This window comes from Suillus bovinus (assembly GCF_016758785.1).
Source record: "Suillus bovinus strain UH-Sbo-P2 chromosome Unknown EDB93scaffold_24, whole genome shotgun sequence".
Classification (NCBI taxonomy): domain Eukaryota; kingdom Fungi; phylum Basidiomycota; class Agaricomycetes; order Boletales; family Suillaceae; genus Suillus; species Suillus bovinus.
Window position 1 is genome coordinate 382,699 of NW_024542080.1, and position 24,427 is coordinate 407,125.

Here is a 24,427-nt window from a genome sequence, read left to right on the forward strand (position 1 = left end):
CCCATGGGATGTGACTGGCCAGACCAGTAGGACCAGTACTGGCCAGTATCTAAATAATAAGGGAAATGCCCGTGGACTGTGGCCAGCCAGACCAGTAGGACCAGTACTGGCCAGTATCTAAGGAATAAGGGACATGCCCGTGGGATGTGACCGGCCAGACCAGTAGGACCAGTACTGGCCAGTATCTAAATAATAAGGGACATGCTTGTGGACTGTGGTCGGCCAGACCAGTAGGACCAGTACTGGCCAGTATTTAAGGAATAAGGGAGATGCCCATGGAATGTGACCACCACCATGAAGCTGGATTACACCACCATAGCCATCATGACATGAAGCTTAAGAAAGCAGGATCTTTCCTCAGGCTCGTTCACTGTGCCATCATGGCCCTCAGCCTATGGGAGGGTCATGCTGTTGCTTTCATGCTTGGTGAGTGTTAACCTTGTATTTCTACATACCTCTGATTTCCTTGCAAAGATTGAGGCATCGGTGTTTTGCTTGGCACGTTCCTGGGTGATGTCTGTTCTCATGTATCCCACTGTCAGAGATGAGAGACAGGAGGAGGTCGGCCACAGATTCATCATGTTCGAGCATGATGCAGAGAACAACTTTGTGCCTCCCCCTGAATACACCAACGAGAAGGTGAAGGTCCCCAAGACTGGCCAGACCAGTGGGGCCAGTACTGGCCAGTAGCTATATAATTAGGGACATGCCCATGGGATGTGACTGGCCAGGCCAGTAGGACCAGTACTGGCCAGTATCTAAATAATAAGGGACATGGCCGTGGAATGTGATCGGCCAGACCAGTAGGACCAGTACTGGCCAGCATGAAAATGTATGTCAAAAACCAACCTCCTGCTGATACAGCATTGAGGCCACACAGGCTGACCGACCTATATGTAGGTTAGGTAAGTGCTAGTCTGGCTGATCCTGTGGTCTGGCCAACCACCAGCCGATTAGTAAGTACTGTTGGTAGATACTGGTCTGGCCGAATATGCAGTCAGGCCAACTAGGCCGGCCGACCAGTATGTACAGTGGGTAACATTTGGTCTGGCCGATTCTGCAGTCAGGACAAACAGGCTGGCCAGCCGCTTTGTACGAATAGTATATTCTGGTCTGGCTGATCCTGCTGTCAGGCCAACCTCGCTGGCCGACTATTAGGCACGGCCTGTAGATACCTGTCTGGCCGAATATGCAGTCTGGCCAACTAGGCCGGCTGACCACTATGTACAGTGGGTATCATTTGGTCTGGCCGATTCTGCAGTCAAGACAAACAGGCTGGCTGGCCGCTTTGTACGAATAGTATATGCTGGTTGGGCTGATCCTGCTGTCAGGCCAACCAGTACATATACTGTTGGTGAGTATTGGTCTGGCCATATACTTTGGTCAGACTCCTATGTATTACAAGGGCTGTATAAAGACAATTGTAGAGTTAATCAACTATAATCATTTTGCCCTTGAATGCATTCTGGGCATCCAATTCAAACTTTTCCCACAAGAGCACCTGCTGCTGTGCATATTCTTGATGGCCAGCTTTTTTGGCTTGGTGATATCTTCTATGCCATTCATCCTTCTTTTGCTGAAACCAGCCAACTGTCCAACCCATCTCATGTTGGACCAAACTCAACTCCTCCTCCCACCTTTGCCACCTAGCCTTAGCTTTTAACCAATTGACCCTGTAGACTAATACTTATTGTGAGAAGACGTATGAAATATTGAGTTATCACCTACATTCATCCATCCATGGGTCTTCATGAGTATTACCACCGTTGTTGATCCTCCAAAACCAAGCCAGTCTGTCTGATCCCTGCCCATGTCTATTCTCCTCAGTCACTTCCTGATTCACAGTGAGCTGGCTGGGCTGAATTTCTTGATAAACATTAGTGAGGGTTTCTTCGTCTACTCCCAGCCTCTGCATTGCATCCCTTGCCCTTTGATAGCCTCGAACATACTTATCAATTTTTATCTGGCACCGTAAAGCCTCTTGCTTCGACCTTGTGCCTGCCCATGTGGAATCCGCACTTCGGAAGTGTTGACGGTAAATGATTGATTTGTGACCAAGAGCCTGTCGTAACCTTTCTAGGCAATCATTTGACTGACCCTGCCGTAACTGGAGTTCTTCGGCCACTAGAGCACCCAACCCAAGGGCTAGAGCATCTTGGTGAGGCATGGATGATGGCACCCAAATATCCCATCACTTCTGCAGGAACTTCCTCTGAGTCAACAATTTCCTCTGAGGCAAATTCCAGATCTGTAGCTTCTGGCCCTAACTCCACGACATCTGCAGTGCAAAATCTGATGTCATCCAGGGGCACTGTACCCGAGTTGACTTCGATACCCTGGGTCATGGCATCAGTTCTTTCATGATATTTTGAGATCCTCACAGCTAATTTTTGTCGCTTCTCAGCAACCACCGCCTTCTGAGTAGCAGAAGCGTCTCTTGGAAGCTGCCGGATATCTACCCTCAATGCATCCCTATGGAGGAATTCAAACTCTCTGACCCTACAGATGATAAAATGACGTACTGTGCATCCTCCAAGTTAATTCCCTCAATAAGCCAAGATACTGATCCGACTTTGCCGGTATCTGCATATTCGGATTCAGTTAATTTAAGACGTATTTCTGCCATTGTTGGTGCTTCCGATCACCCATCAGAATGTACAGCATATAGAAGCCAGTAGAAGGGCTCACCTTTATCCATTTTTAGATTGTATATGTCAAGATGCTCCCCTCGCTGTTCGGTTGCTCGTTTCTGGTCACTTTCCCACAAGCTGACTTTGTTGACATCCAAAGATCTCGTAAGCTCTTCAAATGGGACCTTGGTGTCATCGATGCCCTTATATGCACGTTTGTGCTTTCGTAACAGGGTCTTGACTGAAAATATTTAATCAAAGTCTTATTTACTTCAAATTTAGCACTCACCAATCCCTACAAGTTTTTTCCAATTTGAATTACGCATATGGTCATCAAGGATTTCTTGACGGTGGGCTTGGCTCATAGAACGGGCTGTTGGAGATATCTTGTTAAAGGGAGCCCAGAGTGTCTCCAGAATTTCTCCGTCAACTTGGGCAGCGCCTAAGATGAAGTTTAGGCTGTATCTAGCAAAACAAGCTAGCTTATGAGCACTGAGATGAAATTTCCCCACTGCAGCTACAATCTCTGTATTTTCAGGGAGTGTCAAGCCAGGGCAATTGTTAACACATTCTCCAAAGTGAAGGTTCCACTGACACCCCACATCATAAATTATGAGTGAGGTGTCGACAGAGTTGGCAGCTTGGGTGATACCATTGCATATGGAGTAATCTATATTCATGTGCCTTGACTTTATTTTGTCAGCATGTCAGGCCATCACATAATAAATTAAAGGAGACTTGCCGTTCGCCCTTCTGAAAGTCTACTACAGAGTGGGGAACAAAACATCCATGCCGGGCACAAGCTGTAGCACCCACACCAGTAGCTTGGAGATTACTTCGGTTTGCATTAGCTGCATTCACTGCTCGATGGTTGCTACATGTGGACCTCTTCTGACACATTTAGGACGCCACTGAAAAAGGACAATAAACCACTTGACTCGCCTCTTTACTTTCAGTTGCTGAGGCCAAGTGAGCCTGATATTCTGACTTCAGTCACCATATAACCTGAACCATCCGAAAGGAAGATGTCTCGTTCAGGCTCCCGCATGTTCATGTGCTGAGCAGTAAAGTTCCCATCTACCACCAATCTCTTCATAACAAGCCACCTGAAACAAGTCAGCCAAGTTTAATCTTAATTAGGCTTGAAGAAACTCCAGGCATTTGATCTACATAACGTAGCCCCAAGCCTGGCCAGCTTCATCTACATGACGTAGCCCCGAGCCTGGCCAGCTTTATCTACATGACGTAGCCCCGAGCCTGGCCAGCTTCATCTAGCAGAGTTTCGAATAATAAACAACTTGCCTTTCATACTTCTGTTCCCAAAGCAAAGGCATATTGATTCCTGGCTGCGGACACGAAGGGCAGAAGAGAGCAAGATCTCCTGGGCCTGGACCCAGTTCCACGTCGTGGCCAAATCCAAACCATTTTCGGTTCTTCAAGTCGCGCCACTGACGAGATACTCTCATAAGTTCACGATACCGATCCTGTTAACACACAGGTATTTAGAGAAATCTCCTGGAACAAGTGTACCCCCACTCACAGGGACAGTATCCGGAAATGCATTATTAGTCAGCCTTGTGAGTTTCTCAAAGAAGCTCCTTGCCGAAGTCTTGCATTCCAAGGAATCAATGAGAAAATGATCCAGGACCTCGAAGGTGAAGGCAGTCTTGGGTCTGGTGGAGCTGGCAGGAAATAGTCCTGCTCTAAGGAGCTGTAGGTGCTGTTTCGGAACAGGGCCCTGACAATGACACCATGCCACATTATGAATGAACACCCCGGAAGAGTGCACAATAGTGACAGGGCTGGTATCATGTGGCAAAGCTTCCATGTCGTCATGACAAGAAGCTCCATACCGAGGGGGGCAAGGCTCGCCCCCATGGCCCAAGTACCATATAAAACCCAGGTCGGCAAGAGTGACGTCCTTGAAGCACTTGCCAATCCACAATTGGATTTTGTGAAAAGGTAATGACTGATGTGACTTGATCATGCAAGGGCGACACCAGCCATGGTCCCCAGTGCAAGTCACACAACTGAATGTGGCCTCAGCGTCTTGGCAAGACTCACACATGCCTGTGCGAACAAATTGTTCGGATTCCAGGATGATGTCTAGATATAGACCTCGATATGCAAGATAGTCTGCTATAAAACTGTCTTGTGTCTATATCATGTAGTATGAGAAGAGACTTATCAGCAACCTAAGAACATGAGTCATACCTTGGTTTTTCTTGTATGCTCTGTAGCCTCTTCATCTAGAACAAAATCACCAAGTGTTTCCTGATATGTATCATAAGTCTCAGTATCTGGAAATTCCATTGGAGCCTCTTTCGTCCGTTTCTTTGGGCTAGAGGAGGGGGAAGGCGCCCCTGATGTTTCATACAGTGGATCAGCTTGAACTTGGAGCCATGATCGCTTCCCCCTCTTGCCTGTTGTAGGTTTGTAGGACATATAGTCAACATCCAGGTCTTTTTGTTTTGATAAGCTACCTCTGCCTTTGAAAGAATATGAAACGGCCTTGAGACGTGTTTTTTTCTGGCTAGACATTTGAGAATGAGAATTCAGAAGTACTACAGGCAAGCAATGCGACGGAAAAATTATCTCCACAACTCTAGCCATATCTCCTCTTGGTATATTAATTAACTCTACTTACTGCCATCTTGACAGGTCTAGCCATATCTCCTCTCGGTATATTAATTAACTCTACCTTTTTAGACCTCTACCAGCCCCCACTCGGATAAGAAACTCCTGCTCCATCGGAAAGCTCGGTCTTGGAATGCCCTGCTTATCATGCACTTTATCCTTGACAAAGTGGGCAATCACGATCCTCTCTCCATCACCCCAACTTGGGATGCCATGCTCTAGTACCTTGCCTGAGATATATACCATAGTCCCAGGGGGATATCCTAGTTGAGCACCCAGGTCTGGGAGATCTAGCACGGCCTGATGATCTTGACCCAAGCTAACCAGAAGGTCATAGACTGATTGTGATGCTCCCGGATCCCGATGATAGGGAGTCTCTCTATTGACAATTACCTCAATTCCAGAAAACGTAGAGGGCCAAACAACCAGCTTTGGGGTTTGAACCATATCCTTTAGTGTAGACACAGATTTCACACCAGCAAGATACTGATCTGGTGAAATAATGCTGGTAATGGCTGACCAGAATTGTTCACTGACAGTCATGGTGGCCAACCAATTTCGAGCTACAGGTGATGAAAGGGAGGTTGATCGGTACAAATGATCTTGAAGACGCTAGCTCAATTAAGTTAGTTTTGTACCCTAGGAGGCAAGATAGACAAACTTACCTCATGACGTTGCATAAATCCGCCTGGGCATAAAGTCACCCGCCCTGCTCCGAACTCCCCCCCCTGAAGGTATAACAAATCCCTGCGAACACCAAGGGTAATTTTCCCCTTTAGTTGCCTTAGGCAAAGACTTGTCTAGGATAGGTCTGAGTGATTTGACAGAGCTATTGATATGTTCCTGAATATATATGATTAGAAGGTCTTTGAGCTTATCTCAGAGAATTGGCATACTGTTCGATCAGCCACCAAGATCTCTGGCAAATGCCAAGCAAGTATCCTTCCGTGCCTGTCAATAAATGTGGTCGGCTCTGAGATGTGGCCAAAGGAAGGAGTCTTGAAATATTTTGCAAGTTTCTCCCTTTGTTGGCGGTCAGAATTCAGCGGGTTGGGGGACACCTTAGCTTGGTCTGCAAAACGGTGGACATCCCAATCAGTCCGTACTGGGTTCAAACATCACAAATCCACCATGATCAAATTCAAATAGAAGCTTACAACTATTAACCGCGGCATAAGCGATGCTGACTGCAGCCCTGGAGAGTTCAATCTCCGAGATCTCGGTTTCCTTGACACCAATACCAGAACTGGTTAGTTGAACATCTTGCCATATGTTCCACAGTCTTGTCCTTAAATTTCAGCAGTTCAGTCTGAGTTGAACCTTAACTTTGAAACTGCTTACTTGGCTTTCTGTAGTAATTTATAATCATTCTTCCTATCTAAGGATAATTGAAATGGTGATGAATTCCGGAGTAGTTCATCCACACGGATAGAGAGGTTTTTGGACAGTTTTGTGACAGGATCCCCCATGACAGAAATGATGGAAGTTCGGTGAGTGGCACCATTTGAAAATTTCAAGCCGATCTGATCTAGACTATATGGGGATAATACCAAATGTAGATAACTTAAATTCAAATTGTCCAGTTTGAGGTGACAGCCCGCATTATTCAAGAGGTTACCCTGTTATCACTCGGACGTTACTCGGTTCCTTTGAGAACCTTCAAACCCTGAGCACACAAAGTCTGAACACCCTCACGGCATTCACAACCAAAGGACCCAACTCCGTTCGACTTCAGCATAATGAAACGGTATATACTGGAGCTCACTTGGTAGTTAGATGAGGATGGGGTGTGCGGGCATATAACTGCCTGGAGTGGTGAGGATGGGGTGTAATTTAGAAGCAAATAGATGTGTGATGAGCCAGGTGCACATACTTGGTAGTTAGATGAGGATGGGGTGTGCGGGCGCATAATTGCCTGGAGCGGTGAGGATGGGGTGTATTTTAGAAGCAAATAAATGTGTTATGAGCCGGGTACACATACTTGGTAGTTAGATGAGGATGGGGTGTGTGGGCGCATAACTGCCTGGAGCTTTACTTTGGTAGTTAGATGAGGATGGGGTGTGCGGGCACATAACTACCTGGAGCTTTACTTTGAGGGTTAGGTGAGGATGGGGGGTATTTTAGAAGCAAATAGATGTGTGATGAGCCGGGTGCACATACTTGGTAGTTAGATGAGGATGGGGTGTGCGGGCGTATAACTGCCTGGAGCGGTGAGGATGGGGGGTATTTTAGAAGCAAATAGATGTGTGATGAGCCGGGTGAACATACTTGGTAGTTAGATGAGGATGGGGTGTGCGGGCACATAACTGCCTGGAGCTTTACTTTGGGGGTTAGATGAGGATGGGGTGTATTTTAGAAGCAAACAGACGTTAGCCTGAATTGTTGAAAATCTGCTATATTTGTCTGTCTATGTAATGTACAGTGGCAATAGTTTATACTCGGCACGCCTCACCCAGATCTGTCCCCACCCGTGTCCCATTCACCTACTGACAGTGGAGTGATAGCGAGACTCGACATCAGCAGGAGTACATGTAGATGATATTTTGCACTTACTGACAGCAGGTTCATTGAGTTTAGTATGGGTGAGACATTTGCACGCACAAGTTACTGTAGCACAGGAATTAGTGCATATCTCACCAAAAGAGCGCATATAGCCACTCAGATTGATACCTTAAGTCCTTAGTACCATTGAAATGCATCCACCTAGGCCTCAAAATCACTAGAAGAGTAATATGCACAGTGACTTACCGACGTACCAGTGAACTGTCATTGGGGTGATGTAGGTATTCAGAGTGATTTGTATGTTTGGTTATTAAACCTCCCTGATTCCACATACGTATTAACAAACTATGTTCCAGGGTAATGTTTCATATGGCAAATACATCCCTCTAAAATCGCCTGCCACATGGTATTTTAGTCTTGCCCTCGCTACATCCACCTTTGGTATGTTGTGTGGTACGACTACATTCGCCAGCATTCGCTGATTCCGCGCGAACCACGGAAGCCCACAAAGCATGTATGATTACCACCAAGGCCTTGGCGTGTATGGGCTTTCATGTCCTGGAAGACCACAAGTATACTGATTTACATCGAGAACTAGCAGCGGTTGGTCACGTGACTTTTTCACAGGAGCGAGAAACGCGCAATCATTTCATTTTGGCAGCACATTAAGCCAGCGCGTTACAAATTAAAGCATACTGTGTAAAATAAGTAAAGTAAAGTAAAGTAAAGTAAAGTAAAGGCGAAAAAACGTTAAGTAATGAAAGAGTATACAAGCTAATACAAGACCTCAGCAGAGGGGCCCTCTCTGCCTTGGCCTTGTACAGCAGACTACAAGAAAGAAAGAAATTGAATATATATATAAATAAAATAGCGGAAACCGTCTGTGGACTCTGGGTCAGCACCTGCGATATGAATATGAATTAAATTACCTTGTGATTAGCTTTACCACGATACAAAAAACTGTAGACCGCAGTCAGAATGTGTTCACAGAGTAAAGCTGAAAGTACCTTGACAAAGATTCAGGTGTCCTAGACGTCCCTGCCTGTAAACCGCAGTCAGCATGTGTTGATAGAGTAAAGCTGAAAGTACCTTCAACCGGCGTGCACACTACCACCCCCAAGCCCCCAGATTACTCAGTGTAGGAGGGTGAATAGGCGCACCGGCGTGCACACTACCACCCTCAAGCCCTCAGATTACTCAGTGTAGGAGGGTGAATAGGCGCACCGGCGTGCACACTACCACCCTCAAGCCCTCAGATTACTCAGTGTAGGAGGGTGAATAGGCGCACCGGCATGCACACTACCACCCTCAAGCCCTCAGATTACTAAATGAGAGGGTGAATAGGCGCACCGGCGTGCACACTATCACCCCCCAAGCCCTCAGATTACTCAGTGTGGGAGGGTGAATAGGCGCACCGGCATGCACACTATCACCCCCCAAGCCCCCAGATTACTAAATGTTGGACGGCGCAGAGGTTGTTGGATGGCGCAGAGGTTACTAGAACAACGTCAGTAAAGGAGCGCTGGAGAGAGTACTCACCTTGAATGGAATGCAGCCTGGGAAAGAACAAGACCGGCGTTCAGTAAGGATTTGAATAAGAGAGAGTACCCACCTGCAAACACTAGACCTCCCTCCAGGTGCCAGTGTGTCCAATGAGGAACCTAGAACAATGTCAGTAAAGGAGCGCTGGAGAGAGTACTCACCTTGAATGAAAAGGAACCTGGGAAAGAACAAGACCGGCGTTCAGTAAGGATATGAATAAAAGAGAGTACCCACCTGCAAACACTAGACCTCCCTCCAGACCTCCCTCCAGGCGCCAGTGTGTCAAATGAGGAACCTAGAACAATGTCAGTGAAGGAGCGCTGGAGAGAGTACTCACCTTGAATGAAATGGAACCTGGGAAAGAACAAGACCGGTGTTCAGTAAGGATTTGAATAAAAAGGAAACATACTTAAGGTAGAAGGCAATCAACCGCCATTAGCCACTTACACAGCTGCAGTCTGTGTAAGTGGCTATTGGGCTGGCGACGTTGAGGTAGAGAAGTTCAACCGTGCGAAAGTGTTGTGACGCAACTATATGCCACGGCATATTTGCTATTGTTTACAGTCGGACAATGCCGATGGACTTGTTGAATTTCTGTAAACAAGATCACATGATTGTATTTGCTATTGTTTGTCGGACAATGCCGGTGGACTTGTTGAATTTTGATGCGTGTTTAGTTTTGGACGCGCGTATGCAGATCACATGATTACGCATGTGTTGTTGATCCACATGACCTTCCCACGGTTCAATCAGCCAGTACAGACTCTGCGTCTGGCAGACTCGCACCTTGCCCAAGTTTTCTACCTAAGTCTTACCTTTGCTGCTTTTGTCTTTGCTTCTTTTGTCGATGTCTAAGAATACCGCGAAGAAGCGAGCCGCTGGTGGCATTGCTAAGAGGGTGAGTGGTCCACTTGGATCGCCGGTTGCCTCTCCTGCCCCAGCAAGTCCTGGAAGTGAAGGAGAACATGAGCTGGCGTGGTCAGATGTCCACAGTCAGGTAAGTTCGTTGTTGAGGTGTCTGCTGTTGCTGATGTTTCAATTTAGTGGTGTCTCAGTTGCCGTGATGGTGCTGATGGGGACGTTGTGCTCTACGAGTGCAGCAGCTGCCCTTGCGTCATGTGTGGCAGGTGTCTTGCCATCCCATCTGACTCTCGCGACCTCGCGGGTCGCCCTGACGTCCTTTTCTGGTGCCTCAGCTGTCATGCTGGGCACACCAATAAGGTGCCTGTGCCCTACTTTGTGAGTCCATCCTTATCTTTTTATTTCAACTACACTACACTAACGACTACAGGGTTTCTATACAGGCGGCCCGCCGACTGCAGGAGGAAAGCCTGCCTTCCAGGACTTCCTCCGCTTGAAGGGAACGTTCGAGATGGCATCTTCCGCAGTATTGGCCGCAGCTCCCGTCGCTGTCATCCACTTTATTGTGGGTGACAGTAAGGAGATCGTCACGCCAGTACCTCTACTATCCCACTACCTCGACCACTATTTCCCCAATGGCGGCTACATCTATCTAGAGGTCCCGTTCTACATCGCGACGCACAAGGGTATTTGCACATACACTTGCGCCCAGGATGCACGCGTCAGTAAGCTCAAGTCTCATCTCGCCCACGGCGGACGTGTCTTCGCGTTTTTCTCAGATCATTCTGAGGAGGATAGCGGATGGCTTTTCGCCGGAAAAGAAAAAGGTATTTTTGTTGCCATGAGTGTTTCGCAGGTAACGCACATTGTTTCTCTTTTATTTCTTGCTAATGTGCGATCTAGGTGCTATGTACCGTGCTAGGACCATACTCTGGTGTCCTCCAGGGCGCCATGATGGTCTTTCTAGTTTGTGGCTCTGTCGTGGCTCACGACGACGCCTTCGGTGAGCTCCAACAAACTGTTCTCGACTACAACGTGGGGTCGGTCATCATCTTTTCCGCCACTCGGTTCCAGCCACTTGTCGCTATGAATTTCTTGCTGGCTTTGGTGGAGCAGGTGATAGTGGAGCAACTGGATATCAGTAAGGCATTCCCGGGACTTCTCGCCCTGTCCAGTCGTCTGGGGCAACACACCAAGGTGATCCTCATGATCAGGGAAGTTGCTCACAGCGTGCATAACCTCCTCATCACCCAGTTTGCACGTGCGCACATGCAAACTCAGCCATGGGGTATCGCTGTCCCTGGACAGTGCCCTCTGTGTGGGTCCACTAATAGTTGGTCAGCGAGGGTCGCAGTCCGGGGAGCGTGTGGGTCTTGCAAACCTGATGATCCTGACCAGGCTCCTGTATCCAGGTACCTATATGCCTGCACTTATCCTGAGTGCGGCAGGGTGCAGGGCAAACCTCCTTACAAGTTCCACATTGAGAAGCCCCCTGGTTCCCTTGTCAACGCTGCTATGACAAAGACCTCAAGTTGGTTCCAGTCCCCCTCCACAACTTTTCCGCCTTCTCTTATGTCTTTGCCTGCTTCATGTGGGCCTTCTGACACCAAAGGCAAGCGCCCCAGAAGTATGGATGCAGAAGTGTTGACCAAGAGGATACGGATTTGATTTATCTCACAACTAGTTAGTTTAATACATGTTTGTTTTGCAATGAATTGATTTTATTTGGCGTCCTCACGCATATTGTTGACTTTAACATCACTCTAGCAGTGCCATTGAAATTTGACCTTGACGCGTCTGGTTGTGAGTCACGTGATCGTGTTTGAAAAATTTAGTTGGAAATCAACGGCCGACTCCTTCCTACCTTACGCATACCCTTGACCAGGTTATCTCACTTTACTCTAACTCCTAAATTCATCATGGCTGAATGGCATGTGTCTTTCGAGGGTATACTTGCCCTTCATCAGAGTGGATTTGTGGCTGCCTCACTGAAATCACGTCGAGATATTCTGAGAACAGTCAGGGACAACATCATTGCCCAAAATAACTCAAAGGATGAACCGCTTGAGTTGCCAAAGGCATTGAAAAAGGTGTGATTTATTTTTCCTATATATAATAACTAATTTTACCACAATTCAAAGGCTATCAGACGTTACTACTGCCAATTCTTAACCGATGAAGACGACATACTGGCAGAAGAGGAACTTTTGGGAGACGAGCCCGATAATGAGAAGTTTGGCCTATCCCCTGAGGAGAGGGAAGCAGCAGCCCGTCCTAAGGATGCGGGCTTCTACAAGAAGGAAGTTAGTGACTGGGATGTTGCGCAGAAGCTATTTAAGCAGGAGATCGATCAGTACGATAAGGAGGAGCAAGTGAAGTTAGGGGCAAAGAACGAAATCAAGTATAGAACTGGCCATGCTAGGGAATGGTTCAGAAACATGACCCCTGCGCAGAGGAAGGAGGTTGAGGATGCACGGGAAAAGTGGAATAGGGAAGGCGCTCCTCCTGAATCACAAGCCATGTGAGTATATAAATTGACTATTAAAGTTCTCCTATTGACTACTTTGGCAGGTATCGAAAGAGGCACCTCAAAAAATACCTTGATGACTTCACCAAACAAATGCATCGTACCATGGGATGTCGAGTTGTGATCCTAGCCAGTCACAAGAAACCTGCAGATCAGACTTTGAACGTCATCGTGTGAGTGTATTTTTAACACTTCGTTCTTACGGTATAATGACAGAATATGATTACTATCTAGTAATGAGTCAAATCCTGTCAATAGTAAAAAACCTTTTACCCAGAGTTCTCAAGGAAATAAGCAGTGGACGTCGGAGGGTTTTGAAAAATATGCAGAATGGTCAAAGTTGGAATTTTGTGAGTGTTTATTTGCTGAAATGTTCTCCGTGATTAAGGAACCATCAGATCCAGAGGAAAACGACGACGATTCAGATAAAGAAGACAAAGACAAAGACAGTGGCCTACCTGATCTCATTTTGGACAATAACGGCTATGCAAAGCTTCCCTCCCGAGCTGGTGTTCCTACCAGAGGGCAACAGGAATTGGTTCGTCAAATATTCCGTGCATCTTACAGTGAGTAGTTGTTTGCTTGGCAAATTTTGTGTGAGTCACCATCAGTTATACAGAGGTCTTAACCGACACTTCCAAACCTGTACCTTGGCGTGAGGTGGTGGGAAACCCCACTTTGTACCTTGATCCCGATTCCCTTCCCAAAGGCTTCATCTTGAGAGACCCGTCTCATATGAGGGCCGAAAATGTCAATCAGCTATGGACTCATTGGGAGGGTAGGAAGGCTGCAAAGAAGCCTCTGGTTATTTTCATGGCTGCTAAAATTGGTGATATGAGCAAGAAGCGCCTTGAAAATGCGGTTCCCTACCAGGAGAAAACTAAGAAGAAGTATGTTGAAATCGAGCCAGCCAAGACTTCTAGCACCACTGGGGGAGCCAGTGCACGTCCTACATCTCGTAGGATGAGGCCGGCCGGGTCTGACCCCTCTGAGGACGAGTCGGCTGGAGCAGCTCCCACGTCACGTAGGAAGACGTCGGCCGAGCCCCATTCATCTGAAGATGAGCCGGCCGGAGCAGCCTCCACAGGACGTGCTCCCAGACCAGCCACCCGGCAGCTGGGTGCGCCAGCAGCTGTGCCCATCAAGGATCGCATTCAGTTCTTGAAGTCCCTCAGCAACAACAATGAATACCTGCTTTTAGTTGAGGGTATCAGAGACTTTGGCAAGGTATGCTGACAATTGATCGAGTTATACTCTGTACTCACCAAGCCTAGGAACCAAGCCTGAAGGAGCAAAAGGAATGGCCTGCCTGGGCAACTTGGTCCTGGGAGGGGTCTTACCTTCCGAGTGGCGTGCACTCTGTTGATGGTGATGTGCACAAGTTCTTGCAGATAGCTGAGTCTGTCAAGATCAGTGGCTTTTCGTCTGCGATGCGAGTCACCCTAGGTCTTGGGTTGCTGCTCAGGGAGTGTAAACGAGCCATCGAGGATGAGGTCACCTTCAAAACCCCAGCTTACATTAGCTCATCTTTCTTGGATATCAAGATTCTCGACCTGGTTGTAGAGGCGGTTAAGAAGGTCAGAGATGGGGCTATGCGTCTGCTGAAGGCAAAGCTCGTTCAGCAGGAAAGTGCTATCGTTGATAAAGCTGTGGTTGGAGAAGGTAGTGGAGCTGATGATGGTATGGACACCACTGCAGACGGTGAACAGGGAGTGACCGAGGAGAAGCTGGCGGACGAGTTGAAGAAGCTTGAGGAGGAGAATCGCAGGAGCCAGGAATTGAAGCAGGAGCTGGAGGCAAAGAGGCTTCAGTTGAAGGAGGTGCAGGAGGTAAACAGTCGTCTGGCAAAAGAGATGGAGGAGAATGAGAAGCGAGTAGAAGTGGAAGAGAAAGAGAAAGAGAAAGATGACAATGAGGAGGAGGAGGAGGAGGAGGAGGAGGAGGAGGAGGAGATGAAAGGGAAGAAAAGAACAAAGTTCGGCAGATCTCAAAAGCCATCCAAGAAGGTCAGTGGTGATGTCCGTCGATCTTCGAGATCTAGACAGCCCACTAAGAAAGCTATGAAGCATTAACTTGTCTTTGCCTTACTGGTTCTTTGCCTTACTCAAATATCACTTACCAATATATCACCTTGCTTGTAACAATCTGCATCAATATCATGACATTTTGCTCACCTATTGATCTATAGGGCTATTAACCTCTACTTAGAAGCTGGCCAGTCCAGGTACTACAGCCCTGGCTGGTCAATATCTACGGGCCTATTACCCTGTACTTAGAAGCTGGCCAGACCCAGTCCTACGGGTGTGGCCTGTCAGTAAATACTGGCCTGTTACCCCCCACCCAGAAGCTGGCCAGACCTGGTCCTACAGGTGTGGCCTGTTAGTAAATATGGGCCTATCACCTGTACTTAGAGGCTGGCCAGACCCGGTCCTACAGGTGTGGCCTGTCAGTAAATACAGGCCTATTACCCTGTACTTAGAGGCTGGCCAGACCCGGTCCTACAGGTGTGGCCTGTCAGTAAATATGGGCCTATCACCCTGTACTTAGAGGCTGGCCAGACCTGGTCCTACGGGTGTGGCTGGTCAATATCTACAGGCCTATTACCCCCCACCCAGATGCTGGCCAGACCTGGTCCTACGGGTGTGGCCTGTCAGTAAATGTTACAAGAACATCTAGATGCTTGGGCCCCTACTATTTTTCTCCTGATCCTCCTCGTATCAGCCCTTGCATCATACCCTTACCCCGACCTTACCCTTGTCATCCTCGTCATCCTCGCATTCCCTTTCGCCCTCTACCTGTCGCTTCAGCAAAGCCAGTACATTTGGCCGGATCCTTTCGCTGACAAAGCATACCCGTGCTCCGTTCCACCACCTGACTGATCCTGCGGACAGTCCCCTTGCCCTTACCGTCTGGACGGTAACCTATGATATGATGCACAACGCATCCCCTCTGCCCTGTTCCCTTTCTTGATCTCTGACTCGGTGCGCAGTCGCACATGCGACTTATACTTAGATCCGCAGCTGCACGATCGTGCCCCTGCGTGTTTCACTTCTTAGTTCGATCTTTGACTCACTTTCTTATCTAGCACGTTCTACCCAGACCGAACGTGCCTTCCTATTATGGTCTTACCCTTTACCGATTGCCTCTCCCGGTAGTACGAGTTATCATCCACTAATACGTCTCCTGTCCTCTATATAAACTCGCTACCATGTACTATATTCCCTAACTTGAATCTACTTGGTTCTTGACCTCCTACTCTCACCAGAGTGATCCTTCTGCCTCGCCAGCAGTCTATATTCTATCTTCTTATCTGCTCATCGCAGATAAGCCTATAGTCTCGACCTTTACTCATCGACTTCGTCGACGAGCAAAGCCCCTGTTAACTAGTCGGACTTCTGTCCTTCTAATTAACGACGATCCTTATGATTAACCTTTGGGTGTCGTAAGCCTAGGCCGATATAGCTTATCGTCTCGCACCCGCGTGACATAAGCTACCCGATTTGGACATAGGCGTTAAATCGTACTTGCCGAAGACACACCAAGTACGACCCCTAACCTTGGGCTAGCCCAAGGACGTCCACAGACCGTTGACAACACAAGCTCTGTTTGAGCGTCGCCAACAGATACCATCCAAGTCGTAACAGTAAATACAGGCCTATTACCCTGTACTTAGAGGCTGGCCAGTCCAGGTACTACAGCTCTGGCTGGTCAATATCTACGGGCCTATTACCCCCCACCCAGATGCTGGCCAGTACATTCTCTACACCTCTGGTATATTTTTCCTGTAGCCAAGACATACAGGTCCTACTGGCCCAGCTGGTCTACATCTACATCTATGTCACACAGTTGATTTATTATTACTGTATGTAGAATGAGCATCAGCCAGAATGGCCCTACATCCCGGCCAGTGCAGTGCCTACAAGGATTTAGTACAGCTGGCCAGCCACTGGCTGCACACATCCTACAGCCATTTGGCACATCTGGGGTACAGGTTCTACGTAGGGTCTTGACTGAACTATGTGTGGACCGAACCCCTTGGTAGGTTCGAGGTTCGGTGTGTCGTTGATATATCCGGACCGGTTCTGGACGCATCCGGACCGGTTCGAACCCATCATTGTCGCTGACTTCGACTTACGATTTTCGCGAAGTCGAAGCCTCATGTTTTGGGTGAGGCTTTCAATTTAAGTATTGTCCTTGCCCTTCTGTTCACCGTCTTCTCCTACTTCTCCTGCATTCCAGTAGCAACGAGATTGCAAGGCGATCTCTCGGCGACTTTGGTAATGCAACACACTCAGGCACCAGTAAGTTCGCAACAAGTCTACTGTCTGTCCTAATTAACTTATGATGTGATTTATTTCAGAACATACCTACAGTTGTGATTCACCATACTGATTATCTGCCATGGGTTCTCATTCTGGTGTTTCACGGTGCGCAACAGTTTTCAATCTAGTTTTAAACATATTCACTTGGTACCTAGGTTTGACATTTATCCCTCCTGCCGCTATGTCCTCTGCACGTCGCGCAGATGGTTCGTTGAAAGACGCCAGCGAGATAGAGTGGTACAATGATGCCGAAGACGACTCTCCAATGGTTCCTCCCCCTGCTCCTACACACAACGGCACTCTCAATATGTTCGTACATCATTCTGGTCGAGCTGTCAAACCCACCGAGAAGATCCGCGAGACTCTGACTGCCAGCAGTACCTCAGCCAAGTGCTCAGCCCTAGAACCTCCTCAGGATGTCCCTGCACCCAAACGAGTGTCCGTTGGTGACAACAATGACGACGAAGATGCACCCGCACTTGAAGACATTACAGATAATGAGGAAGAAGATGCCGAGAATGCCGAGAATGAAGAAGCTTATCAACGGACGAAGAAGCTCGGCGACCAGGATCGCGAAGACCGCAAATCCCTCAAGAAAGATGAACGCAGCACTGACCTGACCACAGTCTTTACCTTTGAGAAAGGTCGCATCAACCCCCACACCCAGGACCGTGAAAATGGGTGGTGGTGTGAGGTATGCAAGACCAATAACGTCCCGCTACACCAGTGCTTTTTTAAAGGTGGTATCTCGACTCGATGCACTCACATTGCTCGCCATCCCAAGTGCCACTACCCAGTCTATCGCGACCGCTGCAAAGAACGGGGTATCAAGATGCACAATCGTGCCATACCTCGTGATTGCCAGGCAACCGACAGTCAGGCAACCTTGGACAGCTCTCTGACTCCAAAGATTCCCGCGTTCATGAAGTCAGGACTCATGGATTACATTGTCGAACTCATTGTCGCTGAGGACGAGGTGAGTAGCTTTCACTTCTGAGATTTTTTAAAGATACTAACACTACATTTGTATTAGGCATTTCAACTCGTAGATAAAGGTCCCTTCCGTCGACTACTTCAATATCTCCGCCCCTCGCTTTCAGACACAGATATTCCCCACCGTACAAAAACGCATGATGAGATCCTCAAACGTGCAAAGCTGGCAGTCGACCACGTGAAAGAGAAGCTCAAGCATGTCGACAGCAAAATCTCCATGACGTTCGACTCGTGGACTTCTTTTCCTGGTCACCCTTTCCTATCGATTACAGCGCACTACATAGACTCCCCAATTGAAAAGCCTCACGAGTGGGAACTCAAAATGGAGCAGCTCGCATTCACATCTATTCACGGTAATCACAGCGGCGCGAATATTGGGAGGATTTTGATTGACACTATCGACAACTACGGTATCCGTGCAAAGGTTGGGTGGTTTACAGCGGACAACGCTACCAATAACGACACCGCCATTGAGACTGTTGCTAACGACATTGACCCTTACGGCGAGAAGTGGAAACCAATCGAGCATTGAATACGGTATGTTTATTCATTGGATACTCTACTTAATGACTGATGAGTGTTTACTACTAGTTGTATGGAGCACGCACTCCACTTAGCGGCCAAGCATTTTGTGGAGGCGGTTGCTCCTACACCAGCGAGTGCCTTGCACAAGAAGGCAGCGCAGGCTCATGCTGACGACGACGATGAAGATGAGGAAAGTGTCGAGTTTGATATTGGGGACACCATCGGAAAAGCGCTTGCTTTTGTCTCACAAGTAAGCTCGTTAGTGATCTATCTGCTGTGATATACTAATCTCTTTATTTAGGTGCAAAAGTCTCCTCAAGCCCGCGCCTTCCTTCAAAAGTGCTCCGCTGAGGTGAATGAGCGTCCCTTGGAACTTTTGAAATGGGTACGCACATGCTGGGCGTCACTTTTCAACATGTTGGAACATGTTTTGCAATTACGCAAAGTAAGTTCATCTACTAGTAGCAACTACAAACAGTGTCGTTGACTTGACGTTTTAGGGTGTGAACAGGTTTATTCAACTCGCTGACGACAGCGACGAGGTTCCTAATTTGCAGGGCGGCAAATCATACACGAATTTCAAACTTTCGGCACAAGAATGGACAGAGCTGGAGTTGATGCACGCTGTTCTCCAGGTATGTTCTCTCTGTCTGTCACATCCGATTATGCTTACTATGTGCCACGCAACAAGGAACCTGCAGAGGCTCAGCAAAGTTTCTCAGCAACTCGTGAACCTACTGTGTGGCGAACGATCCCAGTACTCGAATATCTTCAAGAGACACTGCAAAACATGGCTGGCTCATCAAAATTCAGCAGCTTCTCAACAGCCATTGAAGCTGGCGTTGAGAATCTCCACAAGTGGTATGGCAAAACTGACAACACCGACGTATATTTTATCTGCCTTGGTATGTTATTTTTTTAATGCTTCCGAACGACGTTAACCTGTACTGACGCCGTGTAGCACTTGACCCCAACTACAAGGTCGCCTACACCAAAGACAAATGGGACCCTCTTTATTTTGCCGAGGGCATGTGATGCTTCGAGAGAGTTGTAAGTCACTACTGGTCTCTGTGGATTTTACGGATACTGATTTTGTGTAGTTTGATATGTATCATTGTAGCATGTCCACGCAGGCTGTTGCAGAGCCATCTGTTGCTCAGGTGCCTCCATTGCTTGCTCGTCAAGGCTCTTATGGCCATAATTGGATGCGAAGCTCCGTCAAATCACGTATCGCAAACGACGCAGCCACACAGAAGGCCTCGTCAAGAGCTCGAGGACTATCTAGCTGCACCGCTTGAGGACATTAACAATGTAGTGGCTTGGTGGGGGGTATGTCTCATTATTTTGTTTGTTACTCGTAAACTAATACATTGTAAAAAAATCAAGCACCATTCTATCCAATACCCGACCATCTCACGTATTGCCAAGGATTATCTTGCCATCCAGGGATCCGCTGTTGCGTCTGAGCGGGCATTTTCAAGTGGTGGAATTACCTGGAACGACACGTCGCAGCTGTTTGCTGCCAACAACGTTTGAGGCTCTTCAATTACTGAAGAGTGCATATCGACAAGGCCATATCTCTGCGACAGCCCAGGCTGAGTTTGCCGCTCCTTATGATAACCGTGTCATTGTGAACGAGGAGTAGTCTCATGTAGCGTAGAAATTTGTCATTTTTTTTTTGATTTTTTGCAAATTGATATAAAGGGTTCGAGGGTTCGAACGCGTTCCGAACTCGAACCGAACCCTTCCGAACGCGTTCACAGGGGTCCGGTCCATGGTTCAGCCTCCTTCCCCGAACCTGACCAATGGTCAGGTTCGGGGTTCGCAAATATAGGGCCATGAACTGGACCGAACCGGACTTCGGCAGCACTAATTCTCACCGAAGAGACTGTTGTGAAGGAACAAAATGCAAAGTCGATCTTGGGCTGCTTGGCAGCCTCTGTATAACTGCCTGAAAGTTTGTTTGTACGCATGTGAGCGTGACGGCGTCTGACGTTGCGCTGACTTGCTATCAGCAACATTCCCAAGGTGGATATATGATATCGAAGGCTAGCACGTGAGGTGCTTGAAACATCAATGTGCGTTCAGAGCTCGCTGGTCTCCAGACTTCGTAGCCGTTATAGAGAGTCTTAAAGCTTCTCAATTGACGCTATCGTACACTGAACTGGTTCTGCATATGCAGGAGTCCTGCCACATTATGTCTGGGAGGTTCTGCCCTGCTACGTAGCAGAATGGCAGAGCTCTGTTCACAACACTACTCGTCCCTATTACTACTCGTCCGGTTCCCGGAAGTTGCGTCACTTCAAGGTATGAGCAATTGCCTATGTAAGACCCAGAGAAGACCTTAGCGCTGACCCTTGTTATATTCTGTCTTGCCTCCACGACCAACACGAATGCTACGTCCGCTGCTTGCTAAATATCAATGTCTATCGTTAACCTCCTAACCCTCTGACCTCTTCATTCGTCCCTTCAGCATCAAGCAAACGAACACTTCCATGTCACCGTCTGTTACGAAGAATCGTCAAGATACTTATATCACTACAGCGCACATCACACCCCTAATACATGCTGCACTGCCGGGCATCCTCTACTACTCCACAAGACCGCTGATGTTCAAGACGTTTTCGTAAACGTGCCATGACACATCGGTCAGTTTTGATATGTGGCGAAACTCTAGATTATAATTATATAATATCAGTCGAGCCAGTACTCAGTGCCATATTCAAGGTCACGGCGTTCCCGCCCAGAGTCTTGCGCTAGACAAGCACATTAACACTCGAACCCCAGAGGCAGCATGGGAAGACAGGCTCACACCATCACAGGCGTAGCCCTGCTTATCATGACTCACGACACAAAAGTTGTGGCAGTAGCATGGTATGTCTGCTTCGATCGTGCCTGCACCCCCGCAGTAAAACGCGAAATCGTTGTTGTTGTCGTCGTTATTGTTGTAACCTTGGAAGCCCGTCGAGCATTGTACTGTATCTGTTGATACTACCAGTCGATCTTGTGGCCTTGAGAAAGAGCAATCCATCTGGTGCTTTTGTGCCCTTCAGTTCCGGACCCTTGAAGTAAGTGCGCTGCGTGTCATAAAGTGAGAGAAATAAAGCCTAAAGGCGCGGAGTCCTCGACACAAGATCGTTTTTAGATTGAACAATATTGAGGGAGTCTTGGAGGTGAGCCAGAAAGTGCGGGCTTTGGCCTGTCTATGCCATAAAGTGCAAAGAAATAAAGGTGCGCTGAGTATTCAACACATGGATGATCGTTTTCACATTAAATGATGTCGGGGGCTGAATTAGCGATCTTGACCTCTGACCAGATTGCGATGTGGTGCGTCCAGTACGGGCATGGACTGTGGTGACCCAATTAATGTCCTAGATCAAGCTTTCAACTTACAAATCCACGATGAGTATAGCGCAGCGCTTCCCTCCTTATCCGAGACGCGACGCTAGCCACGAGCAAGTGTGGATCTCTGCTGAAGAGAAAAAAAATGGCGGGTAGAAATGAGGAAGCAAACTAGCGGACTGGCAGGAGGAGTTCATATGGAGTCTATGGCAGAAAAACAGAAAATTTAGTACGAAGACAGTCATGCTAGAAGTTTTCCAGCGCTCTTCTGAGTTCTTTGTGAGTCAATGTCCCATCAACCAACAGCTGTCTTTGCTTACCTCGTTTCCTTCGTCTTCCAGCGGTTTCCGTTTGGTCCGAAGAGCCTGTGACTAGTGAGCATATCGGAAAGTGAGTCATTTTCACGAGTCATTTGTTTGCAAGCCTCGTTTGGGTGCAGCAGGTGGCGTCCAAGCGACCTGGTTAGTCGAAAAACTCGTAGTCGGCGAAGAGACACTTGGTACCAATCTCGCAGCGAAAAGGAAGATTGTTGAGAGGGAGTGTGTTGAGAGATTCTGTGGCTGGCGACGTGAGCGAGACTAATACTTGTTCCGAGTCCATCTTGAAGACTTGATATGTGCCAGCGACCCAGCGAGTTCTGGAGCTACATAATTTTTGAAACAGAATGACAGCGTAGTATCCTGAATTGAAAATGACAGCCAGTGCCTTTTGGGGGTGAGCCAAGTACCAGCGCAGTTGATGATTGTGGGATCTTTGTCGGACCTGGATGAGACTCTACTCCGTGAGGCTGACACAACGCCTAAATAATACACACTCGATCACACTTCTCTATTTTTTTTATCCTCCTACAATACAAAGTCCATATGGGAGGCAATATAGCAAGCAATGAGCATCTTATGGAAAATGATCTTGAAGAACGTCGAAATAATGACGTTGAAGGACTCGGATGAGTAATGATTACTCTGTCGTGTAACGTGGTATATAATGTTCGTTGTTGAGACCGACACAGCCCCAAGGTAGGATACACGACGTAGGCACTATGTACAATATCGACAGCCAGCGAACATCACTGACAGGGAAGGTTAGACATACGACACTCCGCATTTCTGGGAGCCAATGACGTACCAGGAAATAATCCGGAACACGCCGTGACACCAGCGGCTCCCCTGCTCGTGGGGCAGGGTCAAATTGTAGGCTGCGGACATCGTTCAGGACGAACAGCAAACTAACGAAGCAAGAAAATACCCACAAGCTGTATGATAATTTTTCATCTATCTCCATGATCGCCGCCTGATTACCACATCTGTAACAGTAATTTGGTGCGCTGAAGATCGTCACGACGTTCCGATCTTGACCCCAACTATAACCTGAGTATCAATCACGCATGAGCGCACAAGCTAGCATCGTGTTGAATGTACACATACCCTCCATGACGAGCTGATGTGCTCGGGCGACAAGGGTCAACCCATTATTATGGTTGAAAGCCTCAGATATATCCTGCCCAAAGGTGTACCCCGCCCCGCGGGGTGAAATACCCCAACCACACCGGTCGTCGGGGTCAGACCACAGAAGGTCGCACATGGGACCTTCGTGAGGAACTTCTTGCACACGGTCGATTGAGCGGACGTGATCTAATGTGTCGATAGAAGGTGAGAGACCGCCGTGCAGGCAGAATATCTTCAAGTCAAAAGGTTAGCCATTAGAAATGAAAGTAAGGTGATTTGCGCAGTGGGTTGGTATATGTATAAGAAACTCACTTGGTTATCGATGAGGGCAGTGAGGGGAAGGTAGTCAAACAAGTCGGTGAAGAACCGCCACACGTTGGCATTTCCATATTTCCGCAAGCATTCATCATAGAAGCCGTATACCTGCGTGATTTGTCGAGACTCGTGGTTTCCCCGTAGAATCGTAACGCGGTCGCGATACCGCAACTTGAGTGCCACAAGCAGAGTTACTGTTTCGACAGAGTAGTACCCTCGATCCACGTAATCGCCCATGAAAAGGTAGTTGGTGTCTGGCGAGTTTCCGCCGATGCGAAACAGCTCAGAAAGATCATGCTGCACGTTGAGTAAATGAGGTACGAGGAGTACGATACGCGCACGAGACAAGATCAGCGGTCTAGATTACAATAATAAACAAGAACGTACAAATTGGCCATGTATGTCCCCGCATACAGTGACTGGGCATCGCACGGGCTGTACGTTTGACTCCTCCATAAGGATCTCTCTCGTCTGTTTTGGCTGCAGTCAGATCGAGTGTAGGTGGCGTCTTTATCGTGGCCAACAAACCTTGTCGCATAATTTCTTTACGTCTGATTCTGTTAGTTGTTTACACTGACTGAGTTGTTCAATCCAGCCATCGATCTCGTGCTCCATGATAGGTTTGTACTGTGCTGGGAGTTTATGGATAGAAGAAGTGTATGAAGGGTGTTCTTGTAATTTCCTCTAAACCCCAAGTCACGGTATCACGCATTCACTATCAGAGTAATTGTCACGCAATAATCGTGTCACGTTCAGTCTCCAAAACGCGACGCGTTCAGCAACAAA

General features: G+C 47.8%; 7 protein-coding genes across 7 annotated transcripts; 3 read left to right on the top strand and 4 right to left on the bottom strand.

Annotated features, from left to right (window-relative positions):
• Positions 1-380: 380 nt before the first annotated feature.
• Positions 381-690, top strand: EDB93DRAFT_1250057 (uncharacterized protein; the record flags this gene model as incomplete). Its single annotated transcript, XM_041452943.1, has 3 exons — positions 381-426; positions 481-502; positions 543-690. The coding sequence occupies 3 exons, from the start codon at positions 381-383 to the stop codon at positions 688-690; spliced, it is 216 nt and encodes a 71-aa protein (XP_041308204.1).
• A 739-nt stretch (positions 691-1,429) lies between these two features.
• On the bottom strand, positions 1,430-2,632 carry EDB93DRAFT_1084616 (uncharacterized protein; the record flags this gene model as incomplete). Its single annotated transcript, XM_041445845.1, has 4 exons — positions 1,430-1,680; positions 1,729-2,154; positions 2,180-2,472; positions 2,523-2,632. Coding segments are annotated over 4 exons (1,080 nt in total), but the record flags the coding sequence as incomplete, so codon positions are not given.
• Positions 2,633-2,908: 276 nt separating this feature from the next.
• Positions 2,909-4,458, bottom strand: EDB93DRAFT_1240433 (uncharacterized protein; the record flags this gene model as incomplete). Its single annotated transcript, XM_041451755.1, has 5 exons — positions 2,909-3,270; positions 3,416-3,521; positions 3,619-3,736; positions 3,942-4,114; positions 4,171-4,458. 5 exons carry the CDS (start codon positions 4,456-4,458, stop codon positions 2,909-2,911), a joined length of 1,047 nt encoding a protein of 348 aa, XP_041308206.1.
• Positions 4,459-5,438: 980 nt separating this feature from the next.
• On the bottom strand, positions 5,439-5,687 carry EDB93DRAFT_1055506 (uncharacterized protein; the record flags this gene model as incomplete). The annotated part of the gene is made up of 1 exon (XM_041444747.1): positions 5,439-5,687. A coding segment is annotated over one exon (249 nt), but the record flags the coding sequence as incomplete, so codon positions are not given.
• Positions 5,688-10,158: 4,471 nt separating this feature from the next.
• On the top strand, positions 10,159-11,840 carry EDB93DRAFT_1250060 (uncharacterized protein; the record flags this gene model as incomplete). Its single annotated transcript, XM_041452944.1, has 4 exons — positions 10,159-10,308; positions 10,356-10,550; positions 10,603-11,028; positions 11,076-11,840. 4 exons carry the CDS (start codon positions 10,159-10,161, stop codon positions 11,838-11,840), a joined length of 1,536 nt encoding a protein of 511 aa, XP_041308208.1.
• A 251-nt stretch (positions 11,841-12,091) lies between these two features.
• EDB93DRAFT_1103693 (uncharacterized protein) lies at positions 12,092-14,771 on the top strand (the record flags this gene model as incomplete). Its single annotated transcript, XM_041447330.1, has 7 exons — positions 12,092-12,262; positions 12,314-12,693; positions 12,744-12,872; positions 12,934-13,049; positions 13,098-13,265; positions 13,319-13,926; positions 13,974-14,771. 7 exons carry the CDS (start codon positions 12,092-12,094, stop codon positions 14,769-14,771), a joined length of 2,370 nt encoding a protein of 789 aa, XP_041308209.1.
• Positions 14,772-22,646: 7,875 nt separating this feature from the next.
• Positions 22,647-24,349, bottom strand: EDB93DRAFT_362831 (Metallo-dependent phosphatase-like protein). The gene is made up of 7 exons (XM_041456199.1): positions 24,170-24,349; positions 24,029-24,112; positions 23,639-23,938; positions 23,306-23,558; positions 23,131-23,248; positions 23,007-23,076; positions 22,647-22,950 (listed from the first exon to the last, which is right to left on the bottom strand). The coding sequence occupies exons 1-7, from the start codon at positions 24,254-24,256 to the stop codon at positions 22,948-22,950; spliced, it is 915 nt and encodes a 304-aa protein (XP_041308210.1). The 5' UTR covers positions 24,257-24,349; the 3' UTR covers positions 22,647-22,947.
• Between the last annotated feature and the right edge of the window lie 78 nt (positions 24,350-24,427).

What these genes read in the sequence shown, in the direction of transcription:
- EDB93DRAFT_362831 (XM_041456199.1), bottom strand. Translation starts at nt 24,256, where the DNA reads ATGGAGCACGAGATCGATGGCTGGATTGAACAACTCAGTCAGTGTAAA. An exon ending in GGGACATACATGGCCAATTT is followed by an intron (nt 23,939 to 24,028) that starts GTACGTTCTTGT and finishes CTCAACGTGCAG; the next exon opens with CATGATCTTTCTGAGCTGTT. An exon ending in GAAAAATTATCATACAGCTT is followed by an intron (nt 23,077 to 23,130) that starts GTGGGTATTTTC and finishes CGATGTCCGCAG; the next exon opens with CCTACAATTTGACCCTGCCC.